At 40.9% G+C, this 15,156-nt stretch overlaps 1 protein-coding gene across 1 annotated transcript in view; it reads right to left on the bottom strand.

The window, feature by feature from the left end:
* SLC25A26 (solute carrier family 25 member 26) overlaps positions 1-15,156 on the bottom strand; it is a 298,689-nt gene that overhangs the window by 124,845 nt on the left and 158,688 nt on the right. The window contains exons 11-12 of the mRNA XM_082412391.1: positions 14,957-15,065; positions 192-348 (exon numbers count right to left, since the gene is read on the bottom strand). Coding sequence (XP_082268517.1) covers positions 192-348; positions 14,957-15,019 — 220 coding nt within the window. The 5' untranslated portion in view covers positions 15,020-15,065. The remainder of the gene's footprint in view (positions 1-191; positions 349-14,956; positions 15,066-15,156) is intronic.

Here is a 15,156-nt window from a genome sequence, read left to right as displayed (position 1 = left end):
CACTAGAATGGAATCTATAGCACCAGCTGAGTCAAAAATAATGGATTAATGAATAGAAAATAAATTCAGGAGATCAACTACATCAATCATATAAGGAATTCTATATAGGGTTGGACCACATACCATTCTGAAAATAAATCCCATTATCTTGGCTTTATATAAAGCAGTGATAATACCAATATAATTTTTACCATTAGGAAAGGATCCAATAGCAGCAGAAGGAACGCCAGCATATATTCCACGAAAACCACCAGCCTTATTAAATCCTTGGGGGCTCTGCAGCCTGGTTTTAATGGTATCCAGAGGAAATAATATCAAGTCAACACAGACACCTGCTACCCCACCAGCCTTTAAAAAAAAAGGAAGAAAAAGAAAAAAAAGGTTACAATAAAATTGCCATTTTGGGGATGGGGTAGTTTTGAAAGCATATTTCTTTAAGTATGGTTTTAAAGTATACCACAGACTACTTTAGTACAGCCAAAACACCTCTTACCTAAATCTACAGACTGTCCTGGGAAAATAACCATTATTGTGATATATTTTCAAATTGTAAATTTTATATTACATACTCTGTTTGAAACAAATGTTTAATGATTTTTAATAATTTTAAAATAAATTTCAAATTCATTTTTAATGATTTCATAGGGTTCAAAAAAGTAAACAAACAAACCTCAGAAAGGTAAAGAGTTCAAAGTCTCCTTTCCTGTCCCTAAAAACCCAGGTAACCACTTTTGGTTTCTCATTGTATCCTTCCCAAGTTACTTTAGGCATATACAAGCAAATATGAATATGTATTTTATTTTACCTTTTTTTTTTTTAAGTAAAAAGTGGTATGCTGCACCTTGTTTTTTTCATTTGACAATTTATCTCGGTGATCTTTCCAAATTACACCAAATGTTATATATTTTGCCTTTTTAACTAATGAGTAGTGAATCTGCATTAAGAAAAAAATTGTTTTGAGACTTACATTCTAAATGGTAATGCTCCTTGTGAATCTAGATCCGTATTTTAAGAATCACACATGTAAGGATTCCTATGGTATCCTCTCTACTTTGTGTATATTTGAAAATTCCTTGATACTTTTTAATTTAAGTGAATAAATGAAGGGAAAAAAAAGAGCTAAATTCCTAGAGGACATTAAAACCTGACCCAAACTAGCCATCTCCAAAGAGATACCATGTTGCTTTGGGGAAGATGCACTTTAAAAACTGATTAAAAACTAAGTTTTCACCTCGTGATTACAGTAAAGCATATGTAGAATATTTTAAAAACTGGTTACAGCTTAGTCAAAGCAAAAAGAGACTCAGAAAAACATGAACTCAGAGACTGTCAAAGAAAGGTCAACACATAAGGTCTAAAGGCATCATTTAAAGATATGAATCAACATCATTTTAGAGTAAGCAGACAGAAGAACTACAAAGAGGCAACTCTCAATACGGTTCCTATATAGTAAGTTTTAAGCTGAATTGCTAACTTTTCCTATCTTTTGGATTTTGAACCATGTGAATATATTACCTATTCAAAAAGTAAAAGTAGACATTAAAAACTATATATTCCATGACACAGAAAAAGAAGAATCAGTACTATTTAAACATACAGGCAGAGTTCAAAATGATCCACTGTTTCCATCCTTTGGGTTTACAGAATGCTCAAGTGGTACAAAGGTTAGGACCTAGCAAACACTTTCTGCTCTACTTGCCACTCACCATAAAACCACCGCAAGACTTAATTGGAAAAATGAAATTACCCTGATGAGAAATGCAATAATGTCTATTTTTTAATTAGTTAGCATAATTATTAAAAATTAGTGTACACTAGAAAAGTATATTACCATAGGGACTTCCCTGGTGGCGTAGTGGTTAAGACTCTGCCTGCCACTGCAGGGGACACGGGCTCGAGCCCTGGTCTGGGAAGATCCCACATGCCGCGGAGCAACTAAGCCCGTGTGCCACAACTACTGAGCCTGCACTCTAGAGCCCGTGAGCTACAACTACTGAAGCCTGTGTGCCACAACTACTGAGCCTGAGCTCTAGAGCCCACGAGCCACAACTACTGAAGCCCATGCACCTAGAGCCTGTGCTCCACAACAAGAGAAGCCACCGCAGTGAGAAGCCCACACACTGCAACGAAGAGTAGCCCCCGCTCGCCGCAACTAGAGAAAAGCCCGCACGCAGCAATGAAGAACCAACGCAGCCAAAAATAAATAAAATTTAAAAAAAAGAAAAAGAGAAAGAAAAGTACATTACCATATACATTAATACTATATGATCAGCCTGAAAGGCATGACAGAACCCCAAAGACCATGCGGGATACTCTGCGAATGACCTAAAAAGTTGTCACCGGGCTTCCCTGGTGGCGCAGTGGTTAGGAATCCGCCTGCCAATGCAGGGGACGCGGGTTCGAGCCCTGGTCCGGGAAGATCCCACATGCCGCGGAGCAGCTGGGCCCGTGCGCCACAACTGCTGAGCCTGTGCCCTAGAGCCTTCGAGCCACAGCTGCCGAAGCCCGCGCGCCTAGAGCCCGTGCTCCGCAACAACAGAGGCCACCGCAATGAGAAGCCCGTGCACAGCAACGAAGACCCAGCGCAGCCATAAATAAATAAAACAGAAAGAAATTGAAATGGTACAGATGGCCCAAGGTTTTTAAAAAAAAAAAAAAAAAAAAAAAAAAGTTGTCACCAAAAGAACACAGAGATGGGCCAGGAGAGCACCACAAGTGGGAGTAAAAGAATGACAATGTGGGATTTCCTTCCGGATATAAAGGTGGCCTTTTCTAAGTCAAAGGAAAAAGGTTACAAGTAACGTAGCAAAGTTAAAAAGAAAAAAAAGCCAACTTTTTCAACATTCTTCTCACTTATTCTTTAAGGATTTTATAAAATTCAGTACGTAACAAAATATTTTGCCTGCCTCTTCATTTTCTCAAAACACAAGAACTAAAATCTTGGTGAGAATGACTGATATGACTGGTTTCTTTAAAAATAGCTGCACTTCATTCTAATTTTCTCTTTAATCTTAGGAGTGGGTTCAGAGAGATGTTTGCTATCTACTGCTAAATTTTAATCGATAAGCGAATTACTCTTTTAATCTATTTGGCTACTTTGCATGCATTGATTCTCCAGCCCTTCTTTCATCAGAATTCTTATCGTCTGAGAATAAAATGACCAGATTGAATCTATTTATCTAGTAAATCATGAATCAAGTTACTAATTGCTTCTGTGGATTTCAAACTTCTATAACTCAAATGTCACTTAAATTCATGAGACTGAAAAAAATGCTGCTAACAGAAGATTAAGAATTACCTATGTATTTAGAGACATAGCAACATATCTAAGATTTAAACAAAAACTTTAAGGAATGCTTATAATTTTTAATCAAGCCAGCATCAACTGAATTATAAGGGACTCTACCGATTTCTTTTTTTCTTTAGCCTGAGAAATGTTTTATTTATGATCACTTATCAAAAATGTTATCAGGCGGGACTTCCCTGGCAGCCCAGCGGTTAAGACTCCATGCTTCCACTGCAGGGGGCATGGGTTCGATCCCTGGTCGAGGAACTAAGATCTTGCATGCCATGCAGTGCGGCCAAAAAATTTTTAAAAATTAAAAAATTTTTAAAAAAAGGTTATCAGGCAAAGGGTTAGTTTCAAGATTTATGGTAGCTTACACTGAAAATCCTAAGTACTAGACAAAATCCAAAGAAAGAGAACATAAGCCAGATAACCAGCAAGCCTTACCATAGCATAACAATTTATTGAGATCTTGATATCATATAGATAAAATACACAGCACCACCTTAATTTAAAAATGGAAAAAGTGCTGGCAGGCTGTAGAGAGGAAGTGTATAATTAGTGAAATTAGACCCTTTGAAATTCCTCTGGGAGTTGAAAAAAGTCAAGATTACATGAAGCTGGCAAAACAGAAAAAAACAAAGCAAAAACAAAAAAACTCACTGCTGCTCAACTACAGGACAAAATCAAACCATCCGTCTAATTTAACTAAGCAAAATCATCACAGGCCCCTGGCCTAGACCACAACTAAAAAGAACCAGGCAAAACATTAACATGGCTTCTCGGGGAAACATCCCTCCCTGACATTCTCAGTTTCCTCCACAACAAAGTGGCCACCGTGACTTTAACCACCTCATTGCAGAGCTGTCGCTTCTGCTTCCTGTGATACTTGCCTTCTTCCCCCTCCACCATCCATTCTCCCCGCAGCGCGCCTTGACCCTCTACACTAACGTTGTCTGTGTAAAATACAAATTTCAATTTCATCTTGACACTCTTCAAAGTTTCCAAAAGCCCTTAGGATGAAGAACAAAATCACAGTACAGCCTACAAGGCTCTAGAAGTTCTGGCCCCCATCTACCTCTCCACCCTTAACTCCATCATTAGCCCTTTGCTGGGTACCTTCTTACCACCTTGATCTCTCTTTTCCTCCAAGTCATCTGATTTTCCTCATTTCTAGCACTGTGTCCCTAATCCCCCAGTCTAGGTTTAGACCCTCATGTTTCCACACACTGATCAGAATTCTAATTCTATAGTTGAGCATCTGACCATTTCTTCAAAGACTGTATGTTCCATGAAACTATAAGATCCATACCTGTTTTGTTCACCAGTATGTTCCCAGCACCCAGTACACAGTAGGCACTCAATAACTATTTGAAGAACACATGAATTAATGACTATAACAAAAGGTTACTAACCATATCTTAGAAGGTACTACAAAGCAACCTAAAAAAGGTACATCAAATTTTTTAAAAATTGCAAAACACAGGATCAAGCAATTCCCAAAAGAAAAATATAAACAGCCAACAAAATTATGAAAATATGCTTCCCCATCATCAGTGATCAAATAAAAACAAAATTTTAAATTTCCCAATTACATTATAAAAGATTAAAAATATGAAAATAGTTATAGGTATTAACATAAACAAATTATTATAATCTATTGAAGGACAATTTGGCAAAATGAAAATTTTAAACTATAAAATACTTGATCCAGTTATTTTATTTTTAAACATTTCTTCCACAAAAGTAAGTTCATAAATATACAAGAATGTCTACTATAGAATTGTTTCTAACAGTAAAAAACTGGAAATAACCTAGTAAGTTGTATTATATCAGAATAATGGATTGCTACACAGCCTTTAAAAGAATGAGATTGACCTGAACTTGCTGATACAGAAACATGTTATATTCTTAATTAATCAAATAAGCTACAGAACAATATATGCTGTATAATCCCACCTTTCAAAGAAATGTGTATTTATTTGTCTATGCATAATTAGAAGTCTGGAACCATACACACCAAACTGCTAGAAGTTATTATCTCTGTGGAAAAACATTCGGGATGAGGAGTATTTTTATTATTATCTTGTTGATTTTTGTATTGTTCAAGTTTTGCTACTTGAGTACTACAAGTACCCAATGAGTACTACAAACATACAAAAGTAGAGCTACTCAAATTAATACTCCCTCACCAAAAAAAACCAAAAACCAAAAACAACCCGAATTCATTGGTCACATTTGGTATACAGTAGGCACTCAGTACGGGGTAACTCAGAACCTCGACCCCTAGACCCTAAACTACCTGTTCAGCTTCATCTGGCACACTCTTGACCTTGAGCCTCGTCCACTCTGACTACTCTATTTCCCAAAAACGTCCGGAAACTTATCAGTTCTGTGCTCCTGTTTAGGTTTTTCTCTCAGCCTGGAAGGCCCTTCCAATGCCTCTTGCCTCCTGTCTACTACAGCCAGCAGACCCACTGCTCCCCCCGGCCATTACATACACACAAATACATACACATACACACACACACACCCCTGCCAAAATCCATTTCATTGTTAAGACTGTGACCAAACGCCATATCCCTCCTGAAGCCTTTCCCAGTCTCCCAGTCAGCATTAAAGGCTACTTCCTTAATGCCCCCGGATAACTTTGTTTACATTTCACTTTCAGTACTAACCACCATGGCTGACACCAAGATCCTTCAGAGCAGAAGCCAGGTGAGTGACCTTGGCCCTCCTAAGTATATAACCCAGTGCCTGGGATGGAGCAGGGCTTCCACACGTGTTTGTCGGTCTGAATCACATGGAAATGTAAGATGATGAGAAAACACTTTACGGAAAGATTCAACATTCAGAAGAAAAGCTGCAGCAAATCACTCTCTGGTTGTCCTGCGGCAGTTTGCCATAGCACTGGGACAAATGAAACCTGGTGTTACCTGCTGCTATACCTCTTGGCATTCCACAGCTCCAGTGACAGCTTTGTGGTATATTCAGGGTGACTTTCCCAGAAATCTTCTGCCTTTCGTCACCTCCTGACGGGAAAGACTGTGTAGGATCAGTGTTGTTTGGTAAGGCTATTCTCAGGAATACAATAATGGTTCTAGAATTTGACTTGAGTATTCTTCCATTTCTCCAGAAATTCTTTCAGATTAAATATTGCCTTAGACTACAGCTTTGGCATCAGACACGCAGACCTGGCTTCAATCTCAACTGGGTCTCCCTAGGAAAGCTATTAAACCTAGGTAAGCCCACATTTCTTCATGCATGAAAAGGGAAAAATAATAGTACCTATTACTTCACAGAGTTTTTGAGAACTGAGTGAGATTAAATGAGAATTAAATACAACTACATGAGCCTGTTACATGCTTAGCAAAATGCCTGCCTCAATTACCAATAAATATGAGTTATCATTTTTAGTGTTATGTTACTGTAAATATCCTTCCAAGTTTGCTGGTGCCCTATTTCTGACAGACCAATATTAAAACCCATGCGAAAGACGAAGGAGGACTTGACCAAAGACTGAAGATTACAGTCATATATTAAACTGAACTATAAATGTATATACAAAATCGATAAATTCAAGTCTTTCCTTACCAATAATGAATGAAAAGCTCTCCTCAAATTCTGCCCCGTGGACAAGAATCACCCACGGATTCACACAACAGAAAAACCAAATCACGCGACGTGTGCAGGAACGATTCAGCGTCAAACGCAAAAAAACTGAGAAACACTACTGTTCAAATTTCTTTATGATGCTTGGATGTGAATTTATGGGTTATTTATTTTAACCAGAATACAAAAAAAAAAAAAAGGGAAGACAAAATTGTAACCATATGATTTCTGCTCTGAAAAAATTGCATAAGCACACATTAAAGTGCTCAGTAAATGGTTACTTTTTATCACCATGCATAATTACATGGTTAATTTTCGTATTATTTTCTGTTAAATGTCTGCTCCCACTTGACTGCACACCCCTGACAGCAGGGACCATATCTTCCAGGCTCTGGCTCTTCCCAAGTACGAGAGCAAAGGTTCACACATATGTCTGGTTAAACAGGTAACAATACCTGATTCGTGGAGGTGGAAAAACTGTGGGTACAACTTTTATCTTCCCTCTATTTGGCATTTTGTTACTCAAATTCTGTGTGTACCATTAAAATTTTAATATTTAAAACTTATATCTGAACACACAGCATTTGGTTTGGAAGTGGTACAAAAGCACATTAAGTCATTTACAGCTAAATTTCAGATTCTAAAACTTTCCCAGGACCCCCTCTTATACTGAAAGAAAAATGAGAAAGGAAAGGTAGCTCCATCTCCTCGTACTTGAAATACAGAAGAAATGCCTCCATCACGGCAGTGGTTCTCGATTGTGGTCCCAGACGATTGGTGGTCTCCAAGGGTGCCTTGCATGCTCCACTGATTGATCAAAATTGAGAATATACCTCTGTCTAGGTGACTGCCTACTCAACACAAAAATGAGCAAAAAAAGGAAGACCTGCCCACTCTGACCTAAATGACGAAGAGAAACAAGTCACACAAAGCGAGCTTGAGAATGTGCAGCATAATTCCCAATCCCTTAGAGATATGGAGATAATGCTTCATCAGCAGATACTAACTTCCTTGACTCCAGAAAGCAGACTAAGAAGCTGCCTTCCAGAAAAGAAAGGTATGAGGCAAAAAACCCTGAAAACGTCCCTTCAACTTCATTCTTATCTTTTCTTCTGTTTTCTTACCCCACCTAAGAAGCCTTGACAACATAATCCATGCCACTGCCCTCAAGTCCCTTTCTGCCAGTGGTTCTCAGCAGAAGGGCAGGTCCAGTGAGAGGACACAAATATTATGAAGAAACTTTTTCAGAACCACCTCCCTAAAGTAAGAAAAGAAAAAACAAAATATTAAAAAAAAACAAAAACAGTACAAGCAGTCCTTGCTTTGCACAGCACCGAAACGCATGCATCTCAGTTGCCACAAGGAACACAAGTCCTCAAACAGGACGGGTGAATTACAGTGACCACAGTGACATTTCACAAAAATGGATAATTGAAAGAGGGAACTGGCCAGCAAACATGAAAGCGGGGCAAATAAATGACAAGTGGTTACCGCTGAAAGTGACATTCAAGTCAAATGTAAAAGGAGTTATAAAAGAATTAGCTGGCCGTGGGAATATCAACTCTGCTGTCGTTGGAGAGATTCTAGACATGAGGAAAAGTGAGTGAAGAAAAGGAAAGTAAGGAAAGTGAGGAAAGTGAGTGAAGGCGAACTTATCACCATATATGGGGAAAGAGGCTGTGACGAAAAGGACAAAGATGTCCCAGAGCAAGCTGTGCCAGCAAAGATCTCCACATTAAAGGAACACTTGTTCTGTATTGCAAGTTATATGACTTAAAAATTACTTCTGATACTTTTTTTTTTTACAAAGAAATACAATCTTAATGTTTTAAATTACACTGTACTAAATGTTAGTTTCTTTTTTTTTTTTCCGCTTCCCTATACTTCTACAATCGACAATAAGAGAGTTATTAACATTGACAAGAATTTTTAAAGGTCGTTAAATAATCATAAGTGTTTTCATCAATTATTAAGATCACTCTGCATGACATCCACTCGCACATTCATCTTTACGGCCCCACATTACACGCAAAGGACTGCCTGCACTTCACACTGCAGAGCCACCAACACGTGCCGAAGTTCCTTCACCTGTAACCCAGTTAAAAGTAACTGAGACAGGGATGCTTTTGGTTTCACTCAGGTAACAACCCAGATGAACTACAAGGTCGATGAAACAGCTAAGTACTGAAAAGGGAGAGAAGATGTCAGGTTGGAAGGAAAGACTGGTTTGGAGGTATGTTTGTTTGTTTGCTTGTTTTGCATTGAAAAGGTAGAAGAAAAAAGTAGGGCTACTATCAAAATTATTTCATTCCATCTTGGAGGATTTCAATACAGCTTTTTTTTTTTTTTTTTTTTTTTTTAAGGAATGGAATAAAGCCAGCCCTCCATATCCTGGGGTTCCGCATCGTCAGATTCAACCAAATGCAGATTCAAAATATTTGCAAAAAGAATTCCAGAAAGTTCCAAAAAGCAAAACTTGAATTTGCTGCATGCAGGCAACTATGTTCATAACATTTATATTGTATTTACACAGTATCTACCTTGTATTAGGTATGATAAGTAATCTAGAAATTATTTAAAGTATACAGGAGGATGTGCACAGGTTACATGCAAATACTACACCATTTTATACAAGGGACTTGAGCATCTGTGGATTTTGGTATCCACAGGGGACCTGGAACCAATTCCCCTTGGCTACCAAGTTTTAATTAGGCATGAACCAGATGTGTACAGGTACAGTGTTGTATTTTTTCTTTCTTTTTTTTTAATCTCATAAGCATTTTCCATGTTACTATTATAGCACATGCTCTTCACAAGCACTGTTACCAATGGCCCCTAAATAGTCCATGAGATGCATCTATCACCATTCCTCTTTTACTTCATGTTTTCCTATTATCTTCACTGAGTTAAATGTTATGAACAGGGCTTCCCTGGTGGCGCAGTGGTTGAGAATCTGCCTGCCAATGCAGGGGACACGGGTTCGAGCCCTGGTCTGGGAAGATCCCACATGCCGCGGAGCAACTACGCCCGTGAGCCACAACTACTGAGCCTGCGCGTCTGGAGCCTGTGCTCCGCAACAAGAGAGGCCGCGACAGTGAGAGGCCCGCGCACCGCGATGAAGAGTGGCCCCCACTCGCCGCAACTGGAGAAAGCCCTCACACAGAAACGAAGACCCAACACAGCCAAAAAAATAAATAAATAAAAGTAACTACATAATAAATATAAAAAAAAGATTATTAAAAAAAAAACGTTATGAACATCTTTAGGTCGCTAATACTTATTTCAAACTGCTCTCCTAAAAGCATGCACCAGTGAATGTACTCTTGGTGGGTTTTTTTCTGAATAGTCTGCTCTGTGTTCCAAATGAAAACTTAACATGCCAGAAGCTCTCTCCTTATTCAGCTCTACAGCCCTTCAATCCTGCTCTAGAAACTTGAGGAAGGAAACAGTTAAATATCTGCTCTACGTCAGGCTCTGTACTACATCTCACTTAATCCTTAGAAGCCGAGGCTCAAGCCTTCTGCAAACATGTGAAGTTGCATTCATTCACCCAACAAGTGCTGAGTGCCTACGAAGTGTCAGGCATTGGCCACACAGTAGTAGACAAAACAGAACTCCCTCAGGAGTGCTTAGCCTGCCTCAAAGATGCTCCCAACCGTAAAAAACAAAAACAAAAACAAAAAAAAAAAATGGCCACTCCATTTCCGGACTACTTCAATAATAAAAGCTTCTAATGGCTTTCGTTATGCTTCATATAAAATCCAGATTCCTTTCCACTGCCCACCAAGACTCCCCCCGGCAGGCTTTGTCTAGCTCTCCAACAGCACCCCCGACACACTACCCTCACCCACTAGGCCTCAGCCACCACCGTCACATCCTGAACTCTTTCCACCTGAGGATTTTCGCATGTGCTGCTCCCTCTGAACTTTCCCCTCTGCTCATCAAAATGACTTGCCCCTTATCTTTCAGGTCTTAGCTTAAACGTCAGCTCCTCAGGGCCTTCCTTAGGCACTCCATCTAAAGTAGGTTTTCCAATATTATTCTCTCTCTCTCCCACCTCAGTTCATTTCTTTCACAGTACTTATCATATAGCCTAGGTTTGTTTGCCATCAAATCTCCAAGGGCAATCACAGTACCAGTAGACGGAACACATGGTAGATAAACTGCATGCTAAATGAATTCGCCGGGAGTGAAATCTAACTTCCTTGAAACTTCTACCAGTCGATCCCAATTTTATCCTCTGTAACTACATTGAAAAAAGAAGTATGCATGTGTACCCTTCTTTAATAAAATAAATAAATTTTAATACAATTTTTCTTTTGTTAACTCTGACACTCACCTGTTTTTAGCAGCTGCTACTCTTGCTGACTTCAGAGATAGTCTCAAGGAGCAGTAAATGGAATCCCATGTTACACTGCTTGGAATCTAAGCTCCAACACTTCCACACATGAACTGTATCTCACTTGTGTGACTTTGGACAAATTATCTAACATACTATTCCTCAGTTCCCTCATTTGGAAAACTAGGATAAGACTTCAATTGTTTGTCAGGCTTAAATGAGATGATGTATGTAAAGAGCTTACCCTAGTTCCCGGCAGAGCAATGTTAATTGTCACAAGTACTACTGCTATCTCACCAGCTGGACAGGAAAACGTCTTCAAAGGGGTAACATATTTCTTTGCATCTCTAAAACCTAGCTTCTACAAATATCAACAAATCTAGATTTAAAACCATCATTCCACCAGTCTGGGTAAGATCCCCCTTCCACATCTTTCCATGCACTCTGAAACTAACCCTCATCATCATTTATGATAACAATCATTTCACCCTTCTGCCTCCACCACCTGACCCATGCGACCAGGTCTATCTTGTTCACCATGTTATCTCCAACACCTGCAAAAACATTTGATAATTAAACGAAGAAAGTCCTCTGGGCCTCCGTTTCTCAGGAAAAGCTTTTGAAAAGGTATTTGTCTATTTTCTGCCTCTGCCCGCTCTCCTACAATGAAAACATAGGCAGCCAATCTGTCTTGTTCACTACTGTATCTAGTATCCCCTACTGAACATGTCCTAAGAAAGGTTTCAAAATATTTATTAAAGGATTTGGTGGGGGGGGGGGGGGGTTGATGTTAAGACACGTTGATTCTCGTTGTTTTCTCAGTAATTAAACACCACTGACGTACTGGCTCCACGCGCGGCTATTTTTGCTCATCAGTATATACCCAAAGCCTAGAAAAATGCTCGGAAGCAAAATAAGCAGATTAATTATATACAGGATGAATGAATGGATGCGTCATTTTCCGAGACTGAAAAAAGATACAGCAAAATGAAACCACAGTCTTGACCAGGAGGTCTGTGAGCGACTCGAGTTGTTTTGTTACATATATTTCATTAATTGCCAAGCTCTCCAGAGTATGGTTACAGTATACAATTGAAACTTTTCTTTTTCCGTTAGGTAAACCGCGGTGCGGAAGACTAAGAGTCAAGTGCCACCCCTATCCCACCCCCGTCTCTTTCTGGCATACAGGTAGGAAACTCAGGACCTTGACACGAGGCCCGGCGCGGCCCAGGAGCCCCGTGCTTCCTCCCAGACCTGGTGACCGGTGACCCGGGGATGATTCAGCGCGCAAAACCGGAAGGAGGTGCTAGGACAGGGAAGCCTCCGGCACTCCTTGCGCCCCCACCCTACCGCCCGGTACTCACCACCAGCGAGGCTGTGAACCCAGGCCGGTCCATGGCCGCACAGACTCAGTCAAGGTTATAATTCAAAGCTGAGCCGGCTCAGGTCGTGGGCCCCGGCACTGGGCGCCGCCATCTTGGAGGCGGGGCATGTAACGCCGGCACTTCCGTGGCCACGTGAGGTTGAACCACAACAATTACACGTGCAACCGGGGAAGCTGGGCCAGGAGGAGGGCGAGGAAGGAGGGGCGGGGCCTGGAAAGTGTGGTCGAGCCAAGGCTCGCGACTCTTCTCTGCCTCCGTTTCCTACAGCTTCTGAGTGGGCCAGGTGGAGGAACTCTCGCGAGCAAACGAGCCTCGACTGGGAACTAGGCGTAGCGAGCCCGGTGATGAGGAAAGGGTGAAGCCCAACCGTAAACACAAAAGAGGCGTGGCTATAGTGGAAGGCGGGGCCATGGAGAGGCAGGACTAGCTTCAGCGGGCGAGACCTATGGCTTCCAATGAGTTATTTGCTTTTATCTGTTGGTTTCACCTGTAGAAATTTTGTCTGATTTTCCATAAAACACTCATTATCAGAAAATTATTAAATATAGAAAAACATTTCAAAAATTTCCTTACTCGAGCTAAAAATTAATGTCCTCTACTTCTTACCAGCAGTTTTTGCACTTAATATAATTCATTTGTTCGGTTATTTACTTGCTCATCCTGTTAGCTGTAGTATCAGTTGCACACTTCAAAGACCACTTTAAGTACTTAAAGTTTCTCGCAGTGGACTTGCCTTTACATTTTTCAAACAAATACCTTCTAAGTTTCCTTCTATTAAGAGCCAACTGCATCTCAGATGTGGTGCTCTAATACAGCCACTTTGTAAGGTAAGCACCATTAGCATCCTCATTTTACAGAGAATCCTGATGCTCCAAGAGGTTCACTAACCAACCCAAAGCTACAGAGAACATAGCAGACCCAGGCTTGGAATTTTACTTAGTGACCTCATCATATTTCCTCAAAACCTTTGCAACAGCCTTAGGTTCTTTGCCTTTCTTCAATCTGTCTTTCATACCACTTCTACAGTCAATATTCTCTTCTAGTTGAGATGGTCTAGAAATGATTAGCAGAATGCCTTCAGGGTTTCAAATTCTGAACCCCCAGATATCTGGGAGTGGCTTACCTGAGTGGTTCTGTTACCGGCCAGGGTTCTTGGACTCCTTAATCAATAGAAATTGAAAAAACACCAGACGAGAAATTCAGGCAAGGCTTTACTGGGACTCGTACTGTAGCAGGACGGCGCGAAAACAAGTAACAGGTGGCCCTGCTTGCTCCGTGAGGGGAGGGAAAGCTGGTCCCTTATATGGGGTGAGGGTAGGGGCAGGTCTGGGGGTCAGGCTGCAGGGGTGGCTTGGGTGGTGTGCCCATCCCCTTGGTAGTGCAGTGTGCAAGGATCATGTGCGCTACCATGCTTTTGCTCCCAACTCCTCAGATGTGGAAGTTAAGTTTTGGGGCTTTTTGTATCTTGTTCATAATTTGCCCCAAATGCGCACGCACACAGTTATTTTTAGTCCATTGGAGTTTCTTTGTATTTGTTGCTTGAGGAGACGTTTGTCCAGGTGCAAGCATTGCTGCAAAGGGTCCCAGGTCCCAGGTCCCAGCCTGTAACCTAGCAGGACACTACAAGGCCTTCCTGGAACAGACGCCCACCCATGTCCTCCACCTGCCTTTTGTCTGTAGAAAAACTTTAGTCAAAGAATAAATTTAATCAGAGAAGTGAGAAAATGCAGAAAGAAAGGAACACAGTCAAGCAAGACAAAATAATAATACTTTGGCCATTAAACAAAGTCAAGGACCTTTAGTTCTTCCCCAAGGTCTATAGATAATATTCGGAGCCATGTCCTTTGAGCTGTTCTGCAGATACTGAAACCGCCACCAGGTGGAAGAAGTTAACCGTATGCTGCCCACAAGCACGTAGACCCCAGACCGGTTGGAACCAGAAGGTTGATGATGCTGACTCCCAATTACCTCACCACCAACCAATCAGAAGAATGTCCACGAGCTGACCACGCCCTGCTCCCCGAACACTGTTAAAGACTCCTCACTACCCCCGTGTCCCAGGGTGGGACATACAGTCTTGAGGGCATTAGCCTGTTGTGGTCCCCTTTGCCCGGCAAAGCAATAACGCGGTTTCTTTCTACTTCACCCAAAACTCTGTCTCCAAGATTTAATTCGGCACCGGTGTACAGAGGCTAATTTCGGCAACAAGCCTGTCTCAGTTCAGACTCTGGGTCTCTCTGATGAGGTTGCAGTCAAGGCATCATCGGCTAGGGCTACATCTGAAGAGTTGGTTGGGACTGGAGGATCCACCTCCAAAATGGCCTATTTCCATACCTGCCAAATTAGTGCTAGCTGTTGGCAGTTGGCCTCAGTTCCTCGCCACATAGACTTCTCCATAGGATTGCTTGAGTGTCCCCAGCTGGTTTTCCCCAGAGTGAGTGATCTAAGAGAGCAAGACAGAAATGTTATGTTCTCTTCTATCGTTCAGAGGTAAAAGCTTCATCAGGTATTTCATGATGCCACTGGAAACCCTT

This window comes from Balaenoptera physalus (genome assembly GCF_965194825.1).
Source record: "Balaenoptera physalus genome assembly, chromosome: 11".
Lineage (NCBI taxonomy): Eukaryota > Metazoa > Chordata > Mammalia > Artiodactyla > Balaenopteridae > Balaenoptera > Balaenoptera physalus.
The sequence above is the reverse complement of the archived record's forward strand: the minus strand, read 5'-3'. Positions and strand labels throughout refer to the sequence as shown.